Source organism: Hypanus sabinus, chromosome 6 (assembly GCF_030144855.1).
Source record: "Hypanus sabinus isolate sHypSab1 chromosome 6, sHypSab1.hap1, whole genome shotgun sequence".
Taxonomy (NCBI): Eukaryota; Metazoa; Chordata; class Chondrichthyes; order Myliobatiformes; family Dasyatidae; genus Hypanus; species Hypanus sabinus.
Window position 1 is genome coordinate 169099613 of NC_082711.1, and position 24536 is coordinate 169124148.

General features: G+C 39.1%; 1 protein-coding gene across 5 annotated transcripts in view; it reads right to left on the reverse strand.

Moving 5' to 3' along the window:
• Nucleotides 1-24536, reverse strand: part of nlk2 (nemo-like kinase, type 2) — a 141866-nt gene that overhangs the window by 21839 nt on the left and 95491 nt on the right. For 3 of the 5 annotated variants that reach the window (XR_009512843.1, XM_059973467.1, XM_059973468.1), the window contains exons 7-8: nt 17351-17443; nt 16855-16956 (exon numbers count right to left, since the gene is read on the reverse strand). Coding sequence is in view for 4 of the 5 variants with exons in the window: in XM_059973467.1 (XP_059829450.1) it covers nt 16855-16956; nt 17351-17443 (195 nt within the window). In the remaining variant the exon portion in view is untranslated. The remainder of the gene's footprint in view (nt 1-16854; nt 16957-17350; nt 17444-24536) is intronic. The other 2 variants (XM_059973470.1, XM_059973471.1) reach the window with 1 other exon arrangement.

The following is a 24536-nucleotide window of genomic DNA, read 5'->3' on the forward strand; positions in this document are numbered from 1 at the left end:
TGCGTATCAACTGACAAACAGACAGCTGGGGTGCAACATCCACAGTCGACCCCAACCAAATGAGGGCTTCAAACTATATGACAAGCTTAAATAGGTTTAGTGTAGGTAGTAGGAAAAGTGCTGGCACATAACTTTTAATGCTGTTAATACATATAAGGATATTATTCCATAACTGTTTAAGCAAAAGCAGTGAACAGCATATTTTGGATTGGCCAAAGTGCACTACACTTCCTTCAGTGGCTGAGAATGATGCTGCAGATCAAACATTATTGACTTGCCTGAAGGCGTGAAGAAGACATGGCGATATAGTGAAGTGTAATAAAACTGAAGCGAAAGCATGAGATTGAACAGGATTTTAGGAATTAGATCAATGGACAATTTGGCACGGGGTGGGGGGGGGGGAGAAAATAGGATAAAAAGACATTTCAACTCATGTAGTAGTATTATTACAAGCAAAGGCTTTTGTAAGTACCTAGCAGATTGCTGGAAGACTATGTAAGGAATATTGTACTTGGTAATACTGTACAGCAGATACTGGTTCTGGTTAATTAGGGCACATTGGAGCAGTACATTTTGACCCAATTAAGCAGCTGGCCCAAGTAGCCAATTAAAAAAAGGTATGAAAAAGACAAACTACCATTTAAATGTGTAACAAATTATGCATTTAAATGAAATACTCAACATATTAGAACAATACCAATACTACAGTACTATAAAACTGTATTAGTTCCGACTCATGTACAACGCTACAGCATTGTCAACCTGTTATGTCAAACATGACAAGTACAAGGCAGTTCCCTGCTTACCCAAGGTTTGTTCCTGAGAACTGTGTGTAAGCCAGCTTCTCCACAAGTCAGAAGTATTTATTTTCTAAGCTATCCATATTGTATTGCTCTGCATACTTGCTATAATTCTTTTATTTCATTGAATATTCACCCTAACACTACCTATAATTAAATTAATAGAATAGATACTGTATCCAGTTGTTAACAAATGCCACAAAACGTTACTATCTAGAAAAATGTTTTAAAAACATATGAGAGAATTTACATAAAGAGGGATTTCCTTATGTCAGCACATCGTAACTTAGACACATATATAAGAACTCTTGTCAAAAAATGTTGGGTGTGATTTGTACAACACCAGTATTTTAATTTTTTATAGAATACATACGTTTTTAACAGCATTAGTAGTTTTGTTGCAGAAAATGCAAATTAGTAATTTTAAATCTAAAACTAAAATTAGCTTAAATAGCATTCACATAACCAGAATAAATCACCTTACTAATAAGATGGAAGATAAAATCTTCAATCTTACAAATGTTTAAATCAGCAAATTATTGGTTGTGTAGGAACCAAACAGTAAAAGGCCAGAGTATCAAACTTGTTCCTTCAGCAGTCTGAGTTAATATATATGCCAAAATATTTGAAAGCCTCACCACCATATTCTAAAATCACCTCTGCAGAATAATAAGCTATACAAAAGTATCATTTCCCTCTATGTTCAAAATGTATGATAACTGGTTGACAAAAGATTGGGTTTGTCAAAGGTCATATGAGGGCAGTTGTTATTTTCATTTCCACAAGCAAGGATACTGCCGTTTTTTAGAGTCTTAATAAACAGAATGGTATAATGAAGTGATATTAGAAGATGTGCAATGCAGGAATTCTGAAATGACAAGTTTCTCAGAGAAAAAGATGACTTGCAAAATATAGTCCATAAAATGTTTTGTAATTTGTATCAAAACATTAATTATCTATACAAAGTCCCAGAATTATGCAGTCACACAGTAAGGAAACAGACAGACCCTTTGTCTCACCATGTTTCTGCATTGTCAAGCACTCACTTATACCAATCCTACACTAAAGTTGTTTTATTCTCCTCATTTTATCAAAGGCTGCCTGATGCACCAGGAACAAAAATTAACCTACCGATTTGCCTGTCTTTTGGATGATAGGAAACATTGAACTCCTGGAGGAAAGCCATATAAAGAACATAGGAAAACATCCAAACCCCACAGGGCCAATGCCCCACAGGCATTATCAAACCCCACAGGGTCAAGATAAAATTGGAGTCATTCAAGCTTTGAGGCAGCAGCTCTACATGGTAGTGTAGAGGTCAGTGCAACCCTTCACAGGGTCAATTCTGCCACTGTCTGTAAGGAGTTTACACATTCTTCCATGACTGCAAGGGTTTCCTCTGGGGTCCTCCCACATTTCAAAGATCTACAGGTTCTGGGCATGCTACACTGGATCCGGAAGCACGATGACACTCGTGGGCTGCCCCCAGCATATCCTCAGACTGTGTTGGTCATTGAAGCAAAAGACACATTTCTCTGTATGGTTCGATGTACATGTGACAAATAAGTATTCACTGGTTACTCTACCCTACAATCAATTAAGTGCTCAGATCTTTCACAAGTTTTATTAACAATTGGAAAAAGCTAGCAATAAAAGCTGCGAATGGAAATTTATCTCTTCACAATCAAATTCAAGTTCATTGTCATTCAACCATATACACGTATATACCACCAAACAATATTTCTCCAGACCAAGGTGCAAAACAAATTAACATCACCACAAATAACACAAATACGAGATCTGCAGATGCTGGAAATTCAAGCAATGCACAGAAAATACTGGTGGAATGCAGCATCTATTGGAAGAAGTACAGTCGACGTTTCGGGCCAAGACCCTTCGTCAGGACTAACTGAAAGAAGAGATGGTAAGAAATTTGAAAGTGGGAGAGGGAGATCCGAAATAATAGGAGAAGACGGGAGGGGGTGGGGTGAAGCTGAGAGCTGGTAAGTTGATTGGCAAAAGGGATACAGAGCTGGAGAAGGGAGAGGATCAAGGGATGGGAAGCTTAGGGAGAAAGAAAGGGGGAGGGGAGCACCACAGGAAGTTGGAGAGCAGGCAAGGAGTGATTGTGAGAGGGACAGAGAGAGAAAAAAAGCCGGGGGGGGGGGGGGTTGGAATAATAAATAAATAAGGGATAGGGTAAGAAGGGGAGGAGGGGCATTAACAGAAGTTAGAGAAATCAATGATCATGCCATCAGGTTGGAGGCTACCTGATGACATGAGGTGTTTTTCCTCCAACCTGAGTGAGGCTTCATCTTGACAGTAGAGGAAGCCATCTATCAGAATGGGAATGGGACGTGGAATTAAAATGTGTGGCCACTGGGAGATCCTGCTTTCTCTGGCGGACCGAGCGTAGGTGTTCAGCGAAACGGTCTCCCAGTCTGCGTTAGGTCTCACCAATATATAGAAGGCTGCACCGGGAGCACTGGACGCAGTATTCCACACCAGTCAACTCACAGGTGAAGTGTTGCCTCACCTGGAAGGACTGTTTGGGGCCCTGAATGGTGGTGAGGGAGGAAGTGTAAGGGCAGGTATAGCACTTGTTCCGCTTACAAGGATAAGTACCGGGAGAGAGATTAGTGGGAAGGGATTGGGGGGGGGGGGGAACAAATGGACAAGGGAGTCGTGTAGGGAGTGGTCCCTGCGGAAAGCTGGGAGGGGGGGAAGATATGCTTGGTGGTGGGATCCCGTTGGAGGTGGTGGAAGTTATGGAGAATTATATGTTGGACCCGGAGGCTGGTAGGGTGGTAGGTGAGGACAAGGGGAATCCTATCCCTAGTGGGGTGGCGGGAGGAAGGAGTGAGAGCAGATGTGCTTGAAATGGGAGAGATGTGTTTAAGAGCAGTTGATGGTGGAGGAAGGGAAGCCCCTTTCTTTAAAAAAGAAAGACATCTCCTGTGTCCTGGAATGAAAAGTCTCATCCTGAGAGCAGATGCGGTGGAGGCAAAGGAATTGCGAAAAGTTCATCTCAATGATCCCACTGGCCATCTCCCAACTCCACCCCTCCTCTTTCCAGTATTATTTGCCTATCATCTCCCGTCTCATCCGGTTCTATTCAGCACCTACCAGTCCCCACACACCCTTTACTTTCACCCATATATACAAGCCATTTCCACTCTACACTATCCTGCTAACAGTCCCAAGATCCAAAATGTTGACCATCTTTGCTCCATAGTTGCTGCTCAACCTGCTCAGCTCCTCTCCTCCAACAGTTTTTTTTTGCTCTAGGCTCCAGTAATTGCAACCTTGTGTCTCCTTTCATTCAGTGTTTAATAGCAAAATTTGCTGAGTCCGGGACTGCTGATTGCACTACAAATACAAATAAAAGCAAATTTAAAATGAATACAGATTTGCTGCTGCCAGGGGCTTGGAAAACAATACATGCAATCAACTACAAAGACCTGAGAATATAACCAAGTCCTCTGATCTTGTTAGTTTTGGGTAAATCATGCCAAATTCACTTTTGGATTACAAACGGTTGAGAACCTGTATCTTTTATAATAAATTTCTTAAACAGAAATAAAGCATCTTTAAACACTCACGCATCATTAAAATATGCAGAAAGGTTCTTAGTTTTAAAAGTTCCTCCCCATGAACAGTGAAAGCCTAGACTACAGCTGAATCTACAAGGTCCAATTTAAGGTACAAGCAATTAAGATGGATTTATTGAACAAACTTAAATTCCAACTTCAAGAATTAAGATCTGTGCAATTGTTAAATAATGAAATTTTAGAGATGAAGGCTCGTGGCCCAAAATGTGGGTTCTTTATTCCTCTCCATAGATGCCACCTGACCTACTGAATTTCTCTGGTATTTTGTGCATTTTCAATTTGGATTTTCAACATCTGCAGAATCTCCTGTGCATTATAGAGATGCAACATAATCACAATCCCATTCTATAATCAGTGTCTTGTGATGTCGTGGTTCAAGATGCATCGTGATCTTACGAAATTTGATTATATATCTAAAATAACCTTATTCCACATGACATTGGATTTTCAAATGAAAAAGGAAATGCCAGATTACTTTTGAATATTGAATACACTGAGGCAATCACTTGCAGTGACTTTGAATGCAAATGCAGATAAGGCTCAAACCATTACAGGGGCTGGGTGTGTGTGGTACTGAGTTACGAGTAGTTACGTCTCTTTGTAGCAAGTTGTTAACAAGCTTATGATTCAGAGTAGTTCTGTTCTAATTAGTTCATGCATTTTCTATATTTTATTAGAAAATCATAAGCAAGATAGATATTTCAGAAACAAACATCCAGTTCATCTGAAATTTAAGATGCTATCTCCTTGTTCATATTCTCATTCTTTGCTGCAACTTTAGTATTTCTATTGAAACATTAGGCTGACACTACACAACTGTTTAATGCATTGCTTTAGACTTATCAAGTGTGCCTCAAGATATTACAGATTCAACACATTAGATCATCTTTTTTCCTCATATACATACATTTCCCATCACTGCTGGGTAAAGATTTTAAAGATCAAAAGAAATCCAAAACCTAATTTGTAGCTTCCAGACCTTGTACAATATTGATTTGAAGTTGTGCTGTTCTTCCTTTTATATTAGTGATGCTCTAAGGCTTCGATGAATTTAGATAGTGGCTGCAAGAACACTCATTACTAAATCAAACATGATTTTGCATAGCTGAGACAAAATTGAAATCTCAAAAGCAATATATAATCACACAGCTTGCTTCTATCCAGTACAATGAAGAATGTAACCTTATACTTGACAATGCCAGACTATCAGATATGCACAAGCATTTCTCTATAGTTAATCGCAGTAAAATTTAAAAATTAACAGAAGTGTTGTACATAATGGACTATCACTACAAAACAAACATCTTAAATCAGGACTGGTAAAACATTAACTGTTCATTCATTTCCATAGAGGCTGCTTGATTTGCTGAGTTCCTCCAGCATTTTCTGTATGTACTCTGGATTTCCAGCATCTTCTAGAATCTTGTTTTCATCTTTTCTTCTCCCATGATTACAAATGAACATTTGAAACTACCAAAAACTAAATAAATACTCTCCAGCAAGTTTTGTCTATATATGCTAATACCTGAATATTCCTTGTAAATAAATCCTAACTATTATTCTCATATAACAGCGGTGGTATGTTGAGACTGATCTGAGAACATCAATGGCTGCCAGTTTTTAAGACCATTTTGCTTCTTCCAACTGGCCTTACAAAGGGTGTGATCTACCCTAGTATGAGATGGCAGCACTCTCAGAAGGGTCTTACAACCAGTGAGGCACTACTTCCAGCTCTACTGGCTATCAAAGCAATCTCTGAAATTTAATGTTTGTAAATATAGTTTGCTACTCAAGCATTCAAAGACAATTGGGAACTCTAAAAACAAAATTTAAAATTAAAAACACGTACACATTTAAAAATAGTTACATACATATAAAGTCAGTTTTCTTGGTAAACATTTCTTTCATTTGATTTCCATAAAGCAGCTGAAACTGCTAGGCTCTGCAAAGATTTGCCAGCTTCAGAGTTAGGAAGTTTACTGCCCCATAGGAAGCACTTTATATGGAGTTCACTGACACAGCGCAACACTACCATCACTAGCTTAAGGTCTGGCACCAAGGAGGAGAACTGCCCCATTATGTGCACATCAATATTGTTGGCACAAAAGCAGATTCTCCAAAGAGCATCAAAATTAAATCACTGACCTGGAAGTACTAATTTTACTAAAATATAATAGACTTGTGCAGAGGTTACATGATGACCTTCATAAAAATGGCCAATGCACTGCAGAAAAGTGAAACCACTCTACACTTTGCAGCCAAAACATTAAATACAGTGTAATTTATGTCACAACTTTTATTCAAGGTTAGCAGCAAATATAGAAAATTTACACTGTCTTACAGAGAACACTATCTACAGTTTTACAGTTAAAACAATCAACAATGGTGCAATCTACTTTCAAACCAATAATGAGTAAAGTACCAATTCTACAAATTAAATAATGTAATTTTCAATCTAAACTAGCACTTCAGCATTAGACTTTAATTTTGTTACTAATTCTTGGGAGTGAACCTTGTCAATTCATTTCTGAAGGCCAGGATGTGCAATTTCAATCCCTTTCATTTGCCAAGTCCACCTTGATTTTCTACAAAATTGCTCCACAGGCTTAACATTTCATAATTTTAAATTATTTAAATAAAATTTCCTGCTTACTGCGTACTAAATAACAATAAAATAATAAAATGTCACACTGAATTGAAAGGAATTGACTTTATTGCTTACATCTTTCAAACACTTGAGTAAAGATCTTTACGTTACGTCTCCGTCTAAATGTGCAATGTGCAATCATAGTAATTTATAATAAATATAATGTACAACAGGATAGTCAATATAACATAAAAACACAGTTGCGCCAGCATGAATTAATCAGTCTGACGGCCTGGTGGAAGAAACTGTCCTGGAGCCTGTTGGTCCTGGCTTTTATGCTGCGGTATCATTTCCCGGATGGTAGCAGCTGGAACAGTTTGTGGTTGGGGTCTCCAATGATCCATCTGGCCCCTTCTACACACCTGTCTTTGTAAATGTTCTGAATAGTGGGAAGTTCACATCTAGAGATGCGCTGGGCTGTCCGCACCATTCTCTGCAGAGCCCCGCGATTGAGGGAAGAACAGTTCCCACACCAGGCTGTGATGCCCCTATAAAAAGTTCTTAGAATCGGGTCGGGTGGGCCACACCACATTTCAGCTATCTGAGGTGAAAGAGGCACTACTGTGCCTTTTTCACCACACAGCCGGTTGTGAGATCCTTGGTGATGTTTATGCCAAGGAACTTAAAGCTGTTCACGCAGATCCATTGATGTCAATAGGGGTTAGCCTGTCTCCATTCCTCCTGTAGTCCACAACCGGTTCCTTTGTTTTTGCGACGTTGAAAAAGAGGTTGTTTTCTTGGCTCCACTGTGTCAGGGTGATGACTTCCTCTCTGTAGATTGCCTCATTATTATTTGAGATTAGGCCAATCAGTGTAGTGTCATCAGTAAATTTAGTTAGCAGATTGGAGCTGTGGGTGGGAACACAGTCATGGGTATACAAAGAGTGAAGGAAGGGGCTTAGTACCTAGCCCTGAGGGGCTCCTGTGCTGAGGGGCAGAAGGGCAGAGGTGAGGGATCTCATTCTTACCACCTGCCGGCAATCTGACAGGAAGTCCAGGATCCAGCTACGCAAGGCAAGGTGAAGGCCGAGGTCTCTGAGCTTGTTGTTGAGCCTGGAGGGAATTACGATGCTGAATGCTGAACTGTAGTCCAAGAACAGCATTCTCACATTAGCATCCCTCTTCTCCAGATGTGTAAAGACAGTGTGTAGAGCTGTGGCTATTGCATTGTCTGTTGATCAGATGTGTCGGTAGGCGAATTGTAGGGGGTCCAGTGTGGGTGGCATCACGCTGCAGATGTAGTCCTTGACCAGCCTCTCAAAGCATTTGCTTATTATTGAGGAGAGTTCAACAGGATGCCAGTCGTTCAGACATGTTACCTTGGTTTTTTTTTAGGTACAGGGACAATGGTAGATGTTTTGAAGCAGGGGAGCACTCTACACTGGGAGAGGGAGAGCTTAAAAATGTCTGTAAGCACATCTGCCAGTTGTGCCATGCACATCCTGAGTACTCACTGCAAATAAGTGTTCCCAATTTTTTTAATGCCATGAACCAGTATCATTAAGCAAAGGGTTCATGGATTCGGGTTACGAACCCCTGACCATAAAGAATGTCTAACAGCACTGATTTTTAAGAATCCAAGAATGGCTTTCCGTAACTACATGTCCAAAATTACCTCACCAAGATTTTTCTAACCATCGATATCATATCAGCCACAGTGTGAAATATAATAAAACACTTTTATCAGTTTGTAATCTGGAAAATCAAATTATTCCTGGATAAGTTCAAATAGTTAAGTTAAATGAAGTCCTGAAACTTCATGGTGAGCCCAACCAGCAGTAGAGTATGACAACACCAATTAAAGTTCAGAACTAAATGTTAAAATAGTTTGCAAGATAATGCTGGAAAATTACACTGAGTGGAGATGTATTGTTAAAAAATTACCAAATGAGTTTTAACACAAAATCTGCTATTTCTTATAAAAGGATAGCCCCATAAAAAAATAGGATAAGTGATTCAGCACAACTAAGATTTTCCAGTGTTACTTACTGAAACCTACCTGCATAAATATAGCTAATTTTTTTGACATGCCATTAAAAGCCCATGATAATCTTTGGATAATGAGTAAATGGCATTAGCCAGTACTTATCAGTTTCAGAGGTCATTAAGACTGAAGCACTAAGACTGGAGAAAAACAAACTAGAACTTGATCTGGTGAACAAAAGTTTGCCAGCTTAGGTGGAAATACAGCCAAAACAAAGATGAGGATTCTGCTGTAAATAGATAAAATCGTACCAGGACACTGAACAACTTTTAAACTCAATGGCTATGTAACAGTAGATTACACACCACCTAACTCAATACAATGTAAGGAAAGCTATTTCTGGATCAGAATGTTATGTGTTTGCTACAGTTCAAAAATATTACAACATCGCAGTACATTTACGTTATTGAAGTATTTAGTATCATAGTCATAGAACACTGCAGCACAGAAACAGGCACTTTAGCCCATCTAGTCCATGCCAAATTATTATTCTGCCTAGTCCCATCAATCTGCAACCAGACCATAATCCTCTTGATGCCTCCCATCCATGAATGTATCCAAATTTCTCAGAAATGTACCATATTAAGTAGTTTTAATTACGTGTTAAATATTAAAATTCATAGATACTTAAATATTTTCCTGAGAGCATGTTTCCAAATTCAACTCAGAAACACCATCATACTTCAGAGCACAGCAACCTTATTAAACTTGCATCCTGCATTTTAGTGGAGCTAAGTAATGGGACTTGGGTGTTGACATCACTTAACTACAAATATTCATAAGACCATAAGATGTAGGAGCATAAGTAGGTCATTCTGCTCATCGAGCCTGCTCCACCATTCAATCATGGGCTGATCCAATTCTTCCAGTCATCCCCACTCCCCTGCCTTCTCCCCATACCCTTTGATGTCCTGGCTAATCAAAAACCTATCTATCTCTGCCTTAAATGCACCCAATGACTTGTCATCCACAGCCACTTGTGGCAACAAATTTCACAGATTTACCACCCTCTGACTAAAGTAATTTCTCCGCATCTCTGTTCTAAATGGATGTCCTTCAATCCTAAAGACGTGCCCTCTTGTCCTAGAGTTCCCTACCATGGGAAATAACTTTGCCATATCAAATCTGTACAGGCCTTTTAACATGCTATGTTTCTATGAGATCCCCTCTCATTTTCCTGAACTCCAGGGAATACAACCTAAGAGCTGCCAGATGTTTCTCATACACACAATACTCCAAATGTGGTCTCATGAGTGCCTTATAAAGCCTCAACATCACATCCGTGCTCTCACATTCTATACCTCTAGAAATGAATGCCAACATTGCATTTGCCTTCTTCACCACCGACTCAGCCCAAAAGTTAACTTTAGGGTATCCTGCACAAAGACTCCTAAGTCCCTTTGCATCTCTGCATTTGAATTCTCTCCCCATCTAAATAATAGTCTGCCCATTTATTTCTTCCAACAAAGTGCATGACTATACACTTTACAACATTGTATTTCATTTGTCACTTCTTTGCCCATTCCTCTAAACTATCAAAGTCTCTCTGCAGGCTCTCTGTTTCCTCAACACTACTCGCTCTTCCACCTATCTTTGTATCATCGGCTATTTTAGTCACAAGTCCATTAATCCCATAGTCCAAATCACTGACATACATCGTAAAAAACAGCAGTCCCAACACCGACCCCTGTGGAGCTCCACTGATAACTGGCAGTCAGCCAGAATAGGATCCCTTTATTCCCACTGTTTTCTGCTGATCAGCTAATGTTCCACCCGAGGTATTCAAATTGAGGTACACGGAAAGTACAAAGCTGCAACGTTGTTCTCAATCTGAGGAATAAACATTCAATTGTATAACTTCAAAAATTTGTTCCATTCTTCTTTCTATGTTCCTATATTTGCAGAATCTAACAGAAATGAAACAGACAATTGCATTTGCTTGCTGGCACATCAGATATATAATTATTTTATGCATTGGGTGCTGAATGTGTGAAGCCTGCCTACTCCACTCTCTGGCTTCTCTAGTCAAGCCAACATTGAATCCAACTACTTCAACCTGCATGCCGAGTGACTCAACCTCCTGGATCAGCCTCTTATCCTTTGTCCCTCCCGCTGCCTTCCACCATCCCACTTTCTCTCTGCCTCCTCTTCTAGCTACCTATCACCTCTCTCATGATTCTGCTTTCTATTACCCATAGGGCTTTCCCCTTCCATTCCGTCTTCACCTCTCCTGCCTATCTCCTCCCCCACCCCTTCATCTTTTCTCTGATTGGTTTTTCACCTGGCACCTTCCACCCTCCCCCCACCTTCTTTATAGGGCCCCTATCCCCCCTCCTTCTTCAGTCCTGACGCAGGGTCTTGGCCCGAAATGTTGACCGTTCATTTCAACGGATGCTGCCTGACCTGCTGAGTTCATCCAGCTCTTGAAGTATCACACTCTTGTTGGGACTTCTGCATATTAATTAAGGAAACATTCTTGAACACACTTAACAAACTCTATCCTACACAGCCCTTTACCAGTATAGCATTCAATATGTAGAAAATTAAAATCATTTATTATCACAGCCTATTTCCTGCAACTGTTTGCTATCGCTCTATAATATAATCCCAATAATGTGGTTATCACTTTCTCATTCTTCAACTCCATCCAAATTGCCGTGGTAGATGAGCCCTCTAGCATGTCCGGCTATGAGATTTTCATTGAGTAATACCACCCCTGCCCTCTATCGTCTAAAATAAACTGCCGGTACTGCTCCTCCTGCAACCAGGTGTCACTAATGGCTACAAAACTATAATTCCATGCTGATCCATTATCTAAGTTCATCTGTGTTATGTACAATATTCCTCGAATTGAAATTGGCCCAACTCAGAACATTAGTCCCGCCAAGCTCAACCTTTGCTTGTAATCTTTAACATCTACTTTCCCCACAGCCACTCATGCTACCCTGCCAATCTGGTTCCCACTACATACAAATCTAGTTTGAGACCACAGTTAGTGTGGATCAATAAAAACATTTCCTCCTTACTGTCAATCACCTCAAGGTGCACCTCAAGGATACCACTATCTCAGCACCACTGCTCTTCTCTCTTAACATTCATAACTGTGGCTAGGTATAGCTCAATTGTTGGCAAAAGATGATGAGGAGACATACAGGAGTGAATTAATTGGCTAATTGAGTGGTGTCGCAACAACGACCTCATACTCAACGTCAATAAAACCAAGGGATTGTTGGAACTTCAGGAAAGGGAAGTTAAGAGAGCAGACAACAGTCCTGATTGAGGGGTCAGCAGTGTAAAGGATGAGCAGTTCCAAGTTCTTGGGCATCAACATCTCGGATAATCTATCCTGGGCTCAACACATTAATGCAATCACAAAAAAAAAGTATGTCACCCCATTTGGTGTGTTAAAGATCAACAAATTTCTAAAGGTGTACAGTGGAAAGTGTATCATAGTCTAGTACGAAGCTTCAATGCACAATTTCACAAGAGGATACACAGGGTTGTTGACTCAGCAAGTTCCACCATGGGCACAACTCTCCCCATCATCAAGGACATAAAGAGATGGTGCCTCAAGGACACAGCATCCATCATTAGAGACTCTTATCATACGGGACATATCCTCTTCATATAACTACCATCAGAGAAGAGATATAGGCGCTTGAAGACCCATACTCAATGTTTTATGAACAGCTTCTTCCCCCACCATCAGATTCCTGAACAGTTGATGAATCCATGAAAACTACCGATGTGAAGGTGCAACAGTCAATTAAGCAAAATATTTAAGTTCATTTTCTTATATTTTCCTACAACTTTGTTTCTTTATTATTTTCATTTGGTCCTATTCATTAAAACTATTGAAAAAGTCACAAGCCTTTGACAGGAGGGGCAAGTTTCAAACATTAAGTCATAACAATCATAATGTTGTCATCAGAAGCTCTAAATGAAGTCATTTCTTAAATGAGGCTAAAAGTTACAAGCTTCACTTTATTTCTCATAGCTACTACAATTAAAACCCAAAATAAAAATGGACACTAATGAATATTAAATTTAATTCTTTACTGATTAAATGCCAATTTCTTGAGCCACTTGATAAATTTTAGAAAGCAGTTACGTCATTTTTGAAGCACTTGTAATAAAATCTTTGACGTTCAATGAAATTGGTAACTTTGAAATTAGTTGAGATGAATTTGTAAAAAAACAATTCATACCACCTCTTTGCAATTGTCCTTACGTGCAGACAATAGTATGCCTCACAATAAATATGCAACCAAGTGCTGAGAAATGTGCTGGCGGGCAGAATTAATTTGTTAAGTAGCTGAATAAAAATATCTCTATATGTAGTAACTTTAAAGTTGCTCAGGCACTTAAAGGTACAGAACACAGCAGCCAAAAATCAATGATTTTCTATGTCCCTTCAGGAACAATGTTTCACCAAGCTTCAGATTAGCAAATAGCTATGCAGATATTTTAAACCTTTGCAGAGAAGGCATATATAAAGTCCAAATACACTTTGGAAAGAGTACTGCCTATAACACTTCAAATGTAAATGATGATATCTCCAGTGTTCTTTGGAGATCCAGAAAAGCACACAAGAGCTGCTGAACGAACCCAGCAAATCAGGCAGCATCGATGGAAGGAAATCCATTTCCCTCCACAGACTGCCTAACTCATTGCGTTCCTCCAGCAACTTGCTATTATCCCACATTCTAGCATTTGCAGTCTCTCATCTTCCCTCTGGAGAATCCTGTATTAGTGTTTTTTTGTTATACCACTTTTGAGAAACAACCCTGCACATTTTAATACATCATTATACATAATAAACTAATGGAGACATGTCCAACTTGCTCATTCATTTATATACTGCTTTCGTCTATTTTTAGATATCCCAATATCCATTACAATGTCTAGAATATGGAGTGCTTTTCTAAAGCACGATGACATATACAAATACATAAAAGTCAGTCTAGTGACCTTCAATGGCACTATGAAACATGATAAATTGGGAGCTGCAAAATATTAGGCAACTATGGGCTTCATTTGATCATTGCTCTCTTTCTAGTCATGATCAATAAAGGTTTTTGAGAAGGTTAAGGAAATGATTAACCAATTTTAAGGAGATAAAACAAAGAAACAATGGTCTTAAAAGATGCATTTAAAGTCTTTCCAAAGAACAATATTCAAATAAACATGATCCACATTAAATACAACTTCCCATGCTTAATTCTCTAATTTGTTGCCCTGAAAACTTTTCAGAAAATGGCAGATAATTGACAATTGTTGCAAGACATGAATTAATAAAATCAAACAAAGCATTCACCAGTCATTTGAAAAACAACTGAAATTCCCTTCAGAATGAATAATGTCCTTAATTCAAGTTTATTAGCAAAGTTGATTTAAGAGCATAAGGCATAGGAGCAGAATTAGGCCAACTGACCAATCGAGTCAGCTGCACCATTCCAGTATGGATTATTTATAATCCCTCTCAACCACATTCTCCTGCTTTCTCCCTGTAACCTTTGTTGCCTAACTAATCAAAAATCTATAAACTTCCACTTTAAATTTACCCAGTGACTTAGCCTCCATAGCTGTCTGTGGCAATGAATTCTGCATATTCACTACCTGTTAAAGAGGTTTCTCATCGGTTCTAAAGCAGGGGTGTCCTTGCATTCCAAGGCTGTGACCTCTGGTCCTACACTCCCCCCACTATAGGAAACATTTTCTCCACATCCACTCACAAACAAGAGAAAATCTGCAGGTGCTGGAAATTCAGCCAACACGCTCAAAATGCTGGAGCAACTCAGCAGGTCAGGCAGTATCTTTGGAAAAGAGTAGTTAACATTTTGGGCCAATACCCTTCATCAGACTGCAGAAAAAAAGATGAGGAGTCAGAGTAAGAGGTTGGGGGTGGGGGAACAAAAGGTGATAGATAAAACTAGGAGGGGGCAGGAAGGGTGAAGTAAAGAGCTGTAAAGTTGATTGGTGAAATAGATACAGGGTTGGAGAAGGGGGTATCTGATAGGAGAGGACAGAAAGTCATGGAAGAAAGAAAAAGGGGAGGAGAGCCAGAGGGAGGTGATAGGTAAGAAAGATGATAAGGTGAGAGGGAAATGGGAATGGAAAATGGTGAGGGGGCAGCTTTACTGAAAGTTTGAGAAATCAATGTTTATGCCATCGGGTTGGAGGCTACTCAGACGGAATACAAGGTGTTGCTCCCCCAGCCCGAGTGTGGCCTCATCGTGACAGTAAAGGAGGCCATAGAGTGACATGTTGTCCACTGTCTAGGTCTTTCAACATTCAATAGGTTTTAATGAGATTCCCCCTACTCCCATTCTTCTGAACTCCAATGAGTAATGGCCCAGAGCCATTAAACACTTATCAATTAATCCTTTCATTCCCTGGATGACTCTTGTGAACATTCTCTGGAACCTCACCAATGTCAGTGCATCTTTTCTTAGATTAGGGCCCAAAACTACTACAATACTCCAAGTATGGTCTGACTAATGCCTTGAAGCCTATTGTATTTTTGTATATTTATATCATCTGAAATTTGCTTGCTTTTTAGCTCCTAGAAAATTTCAAATAGATTTCGTTTCAGTGACACTGTGCAAGTATGTATATTATTGAACAAAGGCAAACTTTGCTGCAATGGTCTAGATTTTGCAATAAAGATAATGATCTGGCTTAGGTAAACTGGACAGCAATTTTTTAGAATCCAAGTACGCACAGCTAAATACAAAAGTTAGAAAATTGCTGCCCCAGATTTCCTGTTGTTTTAGAAGCTGAGCTAAAATAGGTCATCGAGAAACTTGGCAATAAAATGCATAAATTTATTCACCAGATAGCCATTAAACACAACAGAAACAGTTAAGACTTCTTCATTCAAGTGCATAATTCCTTTTTAAAGTATTTAGGCTTAGATTACTATCAAACTGTTTCTGGTGCCAAAAAACAACACAAATGTAGAAGCTCATTTCTTCAAAACAACTTGTTTTTATTCCTTATTTTGCTTTTTGCATTGAACATGGAGTAAATGACTATTCATACTCACTGATTCACATGTTTCCATAGTAAGGTTTCCTCAAGAAACCTTTTGCTTCCTGTTTTTAATAATACCACTGATCTGGATTAAAGGGAATAGTACTGTTTTGACTTTGTACTTACCACAACTTCTAGGCTGAAACCCCCATAGAACATCTATGGGCAAGGTAAAGTGTAATGAGCAAAGAACAAATTTCTGGAGGAATTCAGCAGGTCAGGCAGCATCTGTGGAGGCAAAGGGATGATATTTCAGGTCGCAGGGTCTTGACCCTAAATGTTAACCATCTCTCTGCCTCCACAGTTCCTGCCTGACCCACTGATTTTCTCCAGTTTGTTTTTTGTTCCAAATTCCAATATCTGCAGTCTCCTGTTTCCATTTTATTACTCCATTGTAGAGTGCAATAATTCGATAGTGGTCCTGACAAATACAAAATCTGCACTGGACATTTACCTTAATTGTTAAATAACCTATTGGCGCATCTTCACTCCCAAATAATTTGACTTCTTGAATGAGGTCCTGCAGGAACTATTAATGATTTAGGAATTCATATGTACAGGTGGGAATAAAGGAGAAAATTGATATTTTAAAGTAATATTGTAGTTATAAACAGACATTTCAACAGGTTTCAAAAGTATGATCCTTTACAGAAATATAATTTTGCATAACACCAAAAAATTGTTTACATATTCAACTCAAACATCTTGATTACTCTTTTGAGCAGAAAATGCCGTTACAGGCAAATACTTGTTAGAAAATCTATGGCCAAATCTTACCTGTTTATGAGGACCCCTGAGTATGTGAGCCTTGGCACCCTCACAAGCTGTTCGCATGGCTTCTAATGATGGAGTTCCCAACAGATCTGTGATTAAGTCCAACTGCCATTAGATAAATAATTCATTGTTTAGGTTAATCAAACAATTTGAAAATTTTCCATTGTTATGACAAAAATCACACATCAATTCCATAGAACAAAGTGAATTTTTAATGCAGCAATTCACTTTAAAATTTTGAGTGAGCAGAAACCAATTCATTTGCACTCAAGCCGAATCAGAGTTATAGGCAATATCTAAACTATGAAAAATCAAATTACTTCCATAACCATGGCATTTTTATTTAAAAATCGCAATGATTTTAAATGAGCTTTATGAATTTGCAATCAAAACCAAGAACGTTACTTCTTGCATATCAGTGATCTTATTGCTATCAAAGGTTTACTTCCTTCAAACAGGGTCCTGAAACGTATTCTCATTATTAAAAAAGAGAACATACAGAATGGAGAGCTTTTGGAAAAAGGACTGAATTGTATTTTGATCCATGGTACAAAATCCAGAAGATGAACCAAGGAGCGTGATTTATTTTCAGCTGTTGAAAAAAAATCAGATTACAAATTGATCTACTATGGTTTTGTATATTTTTTTCCTAAATAAATTTAGTCCAATCACCCATGCCAGATGGTTACAGCAAATACTTAACTCTGGTACAATACAAAATAATTGGATAGGTACATAAAATACTACATATATATATATATACTATATATATAAATATTTGCCTTGTTACAGATATTATTTTATACGAGCACATTATTCAATGGTAAAAACATTCTTTAAACTACTACCAAATTTCATTAATACTGTGCCTATAAAAAAAGTATTCAACCCCCTCAGAGGTTTTCTTGTTTATTGTTTTACAACATTGAATCACAGTGGATTTAATTTGGCTTTTTTGACACTGATCAACAGAAAAGACGTTTTCATGTCAAAGTGAAAACGTCATAAAACAAAATAATTGATTGCATAAATATTCAACCCCCTTTAAACCGATGCACCAAATCATCACTGGTGCAGCCAAATGTTTTAAAAGTCACATGATTAGTTAAATGGAAATAGTCTGTGTGCAGTCAAGGTGTTTCAATGATTGTAGTAAAAGTATACCTGTATCTGGAAGGTCCAACTGCTGGTGGGTCAATATCCTGCAAAAACTACACCATAAAGACAAAAGAACATTCCAAGTAACTCTTTGGAAAGGATATTGAAAAGCACAAGTCAGGAGATGGATACAAGAAAATTTCCAAGTCAATGAATATCCTTTAGAGTATAGTTAAGTTAATCATCAAGAAATGAAAAGAATATGGACCAGTTGTAAATCTGCCTAGGGCAGGCTGTTCTCAAAGCCCGAGTGACCATGCAAGAAAGGGACTAGTGAAGGAGGCCACCAAGAAACCTATGCTCTAGAAACTCTAGAGCAGTTACAAGCTTCGGTGACTGAGATGGGAGAGACTACACATACAACAACTGTTGCCCAGGTGCTTTATGGGAGAGTGACAAAGAGAAAGCCACTTTTGAAAAGAACTCTCATGAAATATCAGCTAGAATTTGCCAGAAGGCATGTGGGAGACTCTGAAGTCAATTGGAAAAAGGTTCAATGGTCTGATGAAACCAAAATTGAGCTTTTTGGCCATCAGACTAAACGCTATTTACTGTGAAGCATGGTGGTGGCTGCATCATGCTGTTGAGATGCAGCAGGCCCTGGAAGGCTTGTGAAAGTAGAGGGTAATATGAATGCAGCAAAATACAGGGAAATCCTGGAGGAGAACCTGATGCGGTCTGCAAGAGAACCGGAACTTGGGAGAATATTTGTTTTCCAGCAAGACAATGACCCCAAGCATAAAGCCAAAGCTACATTGGAATGGCTTAAAAAACAACAAAGTTAGTGCTCTGAAGTGGCCAAGTCAGAGTTGAGACCTGACTTGAGAATTTGAGGCTGGACTTGAAAAGGTTTGTTCACTCATGATCCCCATGCAATCTGACAGAGCTTGAGCAATTTTGTAAAGAAGAATGGAGAAAACTTGCAGTGTACCAATGTATAAAGCTGACAGAGACTGATCCACACAGACTCAAAGCTACTGAATACTGATTTGAAGGGGATGAGTTATTATGCAATCAATTATTGTGTTTAATAATTGTGGTAAATTTAGACCAATTTGTTTTCACTTTGACATGAGTCTTTTCTGTAGATCAGTGTCAAAAAATACAAATTAAATCCACCGATTCAATGTTGTAAAAAACATGAAAACTTCCAAGGGGGTGAATACTTTTTATGAACACTGTAATTTTAGATATATCTAGATCTTACATGACTTTTTTTGCAGAAATCCTAATTTAAATATTTAAACCATTGCATCCTCAGTTAGCCTTGATATTATAAATGTTAATGACTTACAATTAATTTAATTTCCCCTTTTTCCAACAAAAAATTAAGGCAACCTACAAATCCAGTGTCATTTTATACATCACTGCCTTAATTTTTCTAAAACTGGATGTGTAAAAACAAAAAAATTTAATTCTGCCCTCAAGCAGCACTTAATAAATATTAAGCAAAAACTAAAATTGGCTGATTTGGCAAATAATTCGGTTATGGTGGTGGAACAATGTTTAAGACTTCCTCACAATCTCTGGATAATGTCTTTGACCCAAAGTAGGAATGAGAAACCAGAAGTGACAGTAGAGTGGAATGCTGGTAGGGAAGAGTAGCCTTGGGAGTCCTGAACATCAACTCCAGAATGTCACACAGAATAAAATCAAGCATCAGTAAGAAAATATCTTACTAAATAGAACAGATATTTCTGCTCTGCCTTTAGCCATGTTTCAGAGTGCAAGCACCACTTGAAGGCAACATGGTACATCTGGGTGAATGTGGAGGTCTTTAGAATTCTGGGTTAGCAGTATTATTTCTTAGGAAGGCAGAACTTGAACAAGCAGGACAGCTTTTCTTGAATTGGAAAAGATCCACATGTGAGCTACAAGACACATGGGAGGAAGAGAAGGCTAAAATTAGGATATGAGATTAACATTACAGTAGTAAAGGATTTCAACTTCACCCCTGCCCCCCCCCCCCCATTCCAGGGAGTGCCTTCATTTGAAAGGCTTAGAGGGGATGGAAATTTTTAAAGTGCATACATGAGTTTTTGAGCCAGTAGTTCTTATAGAAAAGGGGCAAGACTAGACTTGCCCTCAGGGAATGTAGCCTGGCAAGTGGTTCATGTGTCAGTGGGAGAACATTTTGGACACAGTGACCATGAATGTTTTAGGGTAATTACAAAAAACACAATATGGAAAATTAATACAGTATTGTGGCGACCCATTTCCTGGCACATCCGAACCGGCTCACAATTAGATAGCCTACGGGGGTTTGTGAGCACAGAGCTTTGGAGCCTCTGCGCCACGGGGGGCAGGTTGAGGGAGGCTTAAAAGTGAGGCTGAGGATTTCGAATAAAGTTTTTTCCTTCGACTGCAGTTACCGACTCCGTGTCGTAATTTTAGCGCTGCATGTAGCACACTGCTACAGTATCCTGATATTTGAAGGAGGGTGTCATTAAAATAATGTAAATCAAGACCTAGCAAAAATGGATTAGGAGTAGCAAAATGCATGCAACTAGTGGGGGTCATTTAAAAGTGAAATAATGAGATATCAGAAGCAACATGTTGAAAGGCAGGTTCAGCAAGTCCAAGGAACATTGGATGTCATGGAATCAATGGCTGGATAAAAAGCAAATGTATGGCAGATGTAGAAAACTGAAAACAGTGAAAAACCTTTGGAAAATATAAAGTGTAGAAGGGTACTTGCATATTTTGTATTTTCTTTAAGGGCAAAGGATAACCAGATAAAGAGTTGGGGACATTGGGTACTCAAGGAGCATTCTGTGTTTGGAGATCTTAAATGAACACTTTGCATCTGTACGGACCTTGGAGAAAAGTGACTGTTCTAATTTTATTTAGCTATATAGCACAGAAAAAGGCCCTTCTGGACCAATGAGCCCATGCCACCCAATTACATCCATGTGACAAATTAACCTATTAACCTGTATGTCATTAGAATGTGGGAGGAAACCGCAGCACCCAGAGTAAACCTATGTAATCATGGGGAGAATGTACAAACTCATTACAGACAGCGCCAGGAATTGAACCCCTGTTGCTGGCACTGTAATAGCACAATTACACTAACTGTTATACTACAGTGTCATTCCTGTTATAGTTGGAGAATTCAGGGAAAGGGGTGGTGAAACCTTAGAACATTAAAAAGGCTCTAGGTCTTAGCAGGCACAGAAGTGGATATATTCCTCATGCCTAGTGAGATGGATTCCAAGCTACTATAAGAAACACAGGAAGAGGTTGCTGGAGAGCTGAAATTTTTAAAATCTTTGCTTGCCACAGGTGGGATGTTATATCATAGGTGAGTCAGATCGACTTTGCTAGGTTTTCTTTTTTGAAGTAGTAACAAAATGTATTGATGTTTGTGTGGACTTCAGTGGGACCACATGGGAAAATGGTACAAAGGTTGCAGCCCAAAGGATCCAAGGCAAATTGGCACACTGGATCCAAAGTTGGCTTGTTAACAATATGAGACAGAAGACTACTGCCAAGGGTTGTTTCAGTGATTGAAAACCTTGATGATGGTGCACCACAGATAGGCACAAGAACCCTTAGTACTTGTATTATACATAAACAATTAAAATTTATTTAGAATGTAGGAGGCTTGAAATACATGATACCAAATTTAGTATTGATAGTGAGGATAATAGCCTGAGGATACAGGATGAGTTGATAAAATGGGCAAAGCAATAGCAGATGGAATTTAATCCTGTTAAGCGCAAGTCATACAATTTGGAGTACTAATAAGAGTAGGACATATATCATTGACTATCATCTTCCCTCACCTGAGGAATCAGTACTTTATAACAACTGGAAGCAGCAAGGTCACTCACTATAAAACTTCAATGTCATCGACTGCTGGACATCGTCACTCAGGATCTTGGATCATATACACATCCACCTCCCCCCCCCCCCCCACCCCCAAGTGAATATGCTTCTTTGCTCCCTGTTTAGAATTATGTACTATTTTTGAATGTTTGCTTGCTATTTTGAATGTTTTGCACCATGGCCCCTGTGGGATGCTGTCTCATTCAGCTGTACCTATGTATGGTTTGAATGATAATTAAGCTTGATTTGATTTGATTTGGATCAGAAAAGAATTTACATCTGAACAACATTCAGGTATGAGGTTATTTGAGGCAAGCTAACATTTGCAACACAAATCTAGACAATCAGCATCTCCAAGAGATAACTATCTTTGATGTTTATCATCACTGAATCTCCTACCAACATCATTCTTGATTGAGGTTGAGCAACGTCACTAGGTACAACTAGACCATCCACAAAGATACCGTAGATTCCAGACTACAGAGCGCACCTGATTAAAAGCCGCACGCTCTAATTTTAGAAAGAAAATCAATTTTATACTTGTACAAGCCGCACCGGATTTTAAGCTGCAGGTGTCCCACGATGTAATATGAGATATTTACACAGAAAGATATTACACGTGAGGATTTTTTAACTTTTAATTAAATCCGTATAGTAACATAAACAAATATATATTGCAAATGCTTTTTTTCGAACAGTGCCTGTAACACAGCTACTTTTAAATATACATACGTATCGGTAACACACAAATTACGTTGCGTATACTTTTTTACTGAACAGTGCACGAACAACATTCCAATATCTCCTAACGACTGGTAAAAAAAATATATATATTGCAGCCTACCAGGAAAAGTTATTGATCGCCTTCTTCATCTTCCTCCTGCGCACTAAAACCATCAAAGTCCTTCAGTGTCCAAATTGAATAAAACCTAAGGATCTCGTCACTCACTTCAGTCTCTTCGTTGTCGCTCTCACTTGAGCGCATGCGATCCTCTTAATCACGCAGCAGTCCAGCCTTTCGAAACCCGCTGGTGATGGTGGAAGTTGTGACACCGCTCCATGCATTTAGGATCCGCTGGCAGACTTGAGTTAAAGATGCTCTTCGCATGCGTCCTGTTTTGGTAAAGGATTTCTCACCGCTCGTCATCCAAGCCTCCCACTCAACGCGCAGCGCCACTTTAAATGCCCGGTTCACGCTGATGTCCAGTGGCTGCAAATACTTCGTGGTGCCCCCAGGAATCACAGCTGGAATTGAGTTTGTACTCTTGATAGCAGCTTTTACTGAACTTTCATTGTCAGCCGCTTAAAAAATCACCATCAGTGGAAGCTTTAGTCCGGATGCTGTGCAGCTCAGAACACAAGTAAAATGCGTTCTCTCATGGCCACTTGTTTTCAGTGTGATGGACGAGTCACCTTTTTTATTAACAGTCCGAGTGAGAGGCAGGTCAAACGTCAAAGGTACTTCATCCATATTTATGATATCATCTGGCTCGATGGAATTCTCCGCTATCTTTGTTTGAGTGAATGTGCGGAAGTTAGCAAGTTGTTCCTCGTGGTCGGGAGGGAGCTGCTGACACAGTGTTGTGCGTACCCTGACGGACAGGCCTATTCGTCTCATAAATCTAAAACACCACGATGGCCCACCTCTAAAATCTTCGATTTTCATTTTGGTGGCGATTGCTTTAGCCTTCAGTCTGATCTGCACGGTGGAAACACCGCGGCCGCCTGCTCTCTGTGTGTTAACCCAGTCTTCAAGAAAGTTTTCAAGTTCGGGCCATCTGCTATGATTACCTCTGAAAGCTTTTGTCGTCTTTTTGCATTGACTCAGTTCTTCACGCTGGCGTCTCCACCGTCTCACCATCGATTCATTTATGCCAAGATTATGTGCAGCAGCTCGATTTCCTTCTTCAACCGCCAGATTGATCGCCTTTAACTTAAAAGCTGCATCATATGCTTTTCTTCGAGTGTTTTCCATGTTGATGAGGGTGAGTACAAATGACTGATTTACAATAATTTAATTGTGAAAGTGCGCTTGATTTATCGTACAATTTCATTGGACCTCTGTGAACTACTCATCAATTTTATTGGTCTACTGTTACGAGGCAAAATGTTTTTGGCGGCATGAAAAAAAAACATGCATTAGCCGCACCGTAGTATAGGCCGCAGTGTTCAAAGCGTGTGAAAAAAGTAGCCGCTTATAGTCCGGAATTTACGGTAATAGGCCTATCGTATGTAATGAGCAAATCACCTCCTTACAAACCAAAGCCTTCCTATTATCTACAAGGCACAAGTTAGGTGCAAGATGAAATAGTCCTGCTTGACTAGATGAGTACAACTCCAAGACAATACCTTAACATCATCCAGGACAATAGAACCTTCTTAATATGCATCCTAGCCTACAGCCAACATACTCCCTTCTCCATCTCACCTGCCTTCAACAAAATGTGCTGGGGTTACTTGCCCAAGCCACTCCTAGACAAAAGCAGTAGGTACATCAATATGCGAGTACTTTCAGATGAATGTAATGTAGCATTGTGATCATAAACTGAAGTAGTGAGCTAATAGCACACTAGGGACACTTTAGTGGTCAGTTAACTGACTAACTTGCATTTCTTTGGGACATGGGGGGGAAAATGGAAAGTGAAGAAAAACCATATACTCATAGACAATGGGATTCTGAGTCAATTGAAATATTT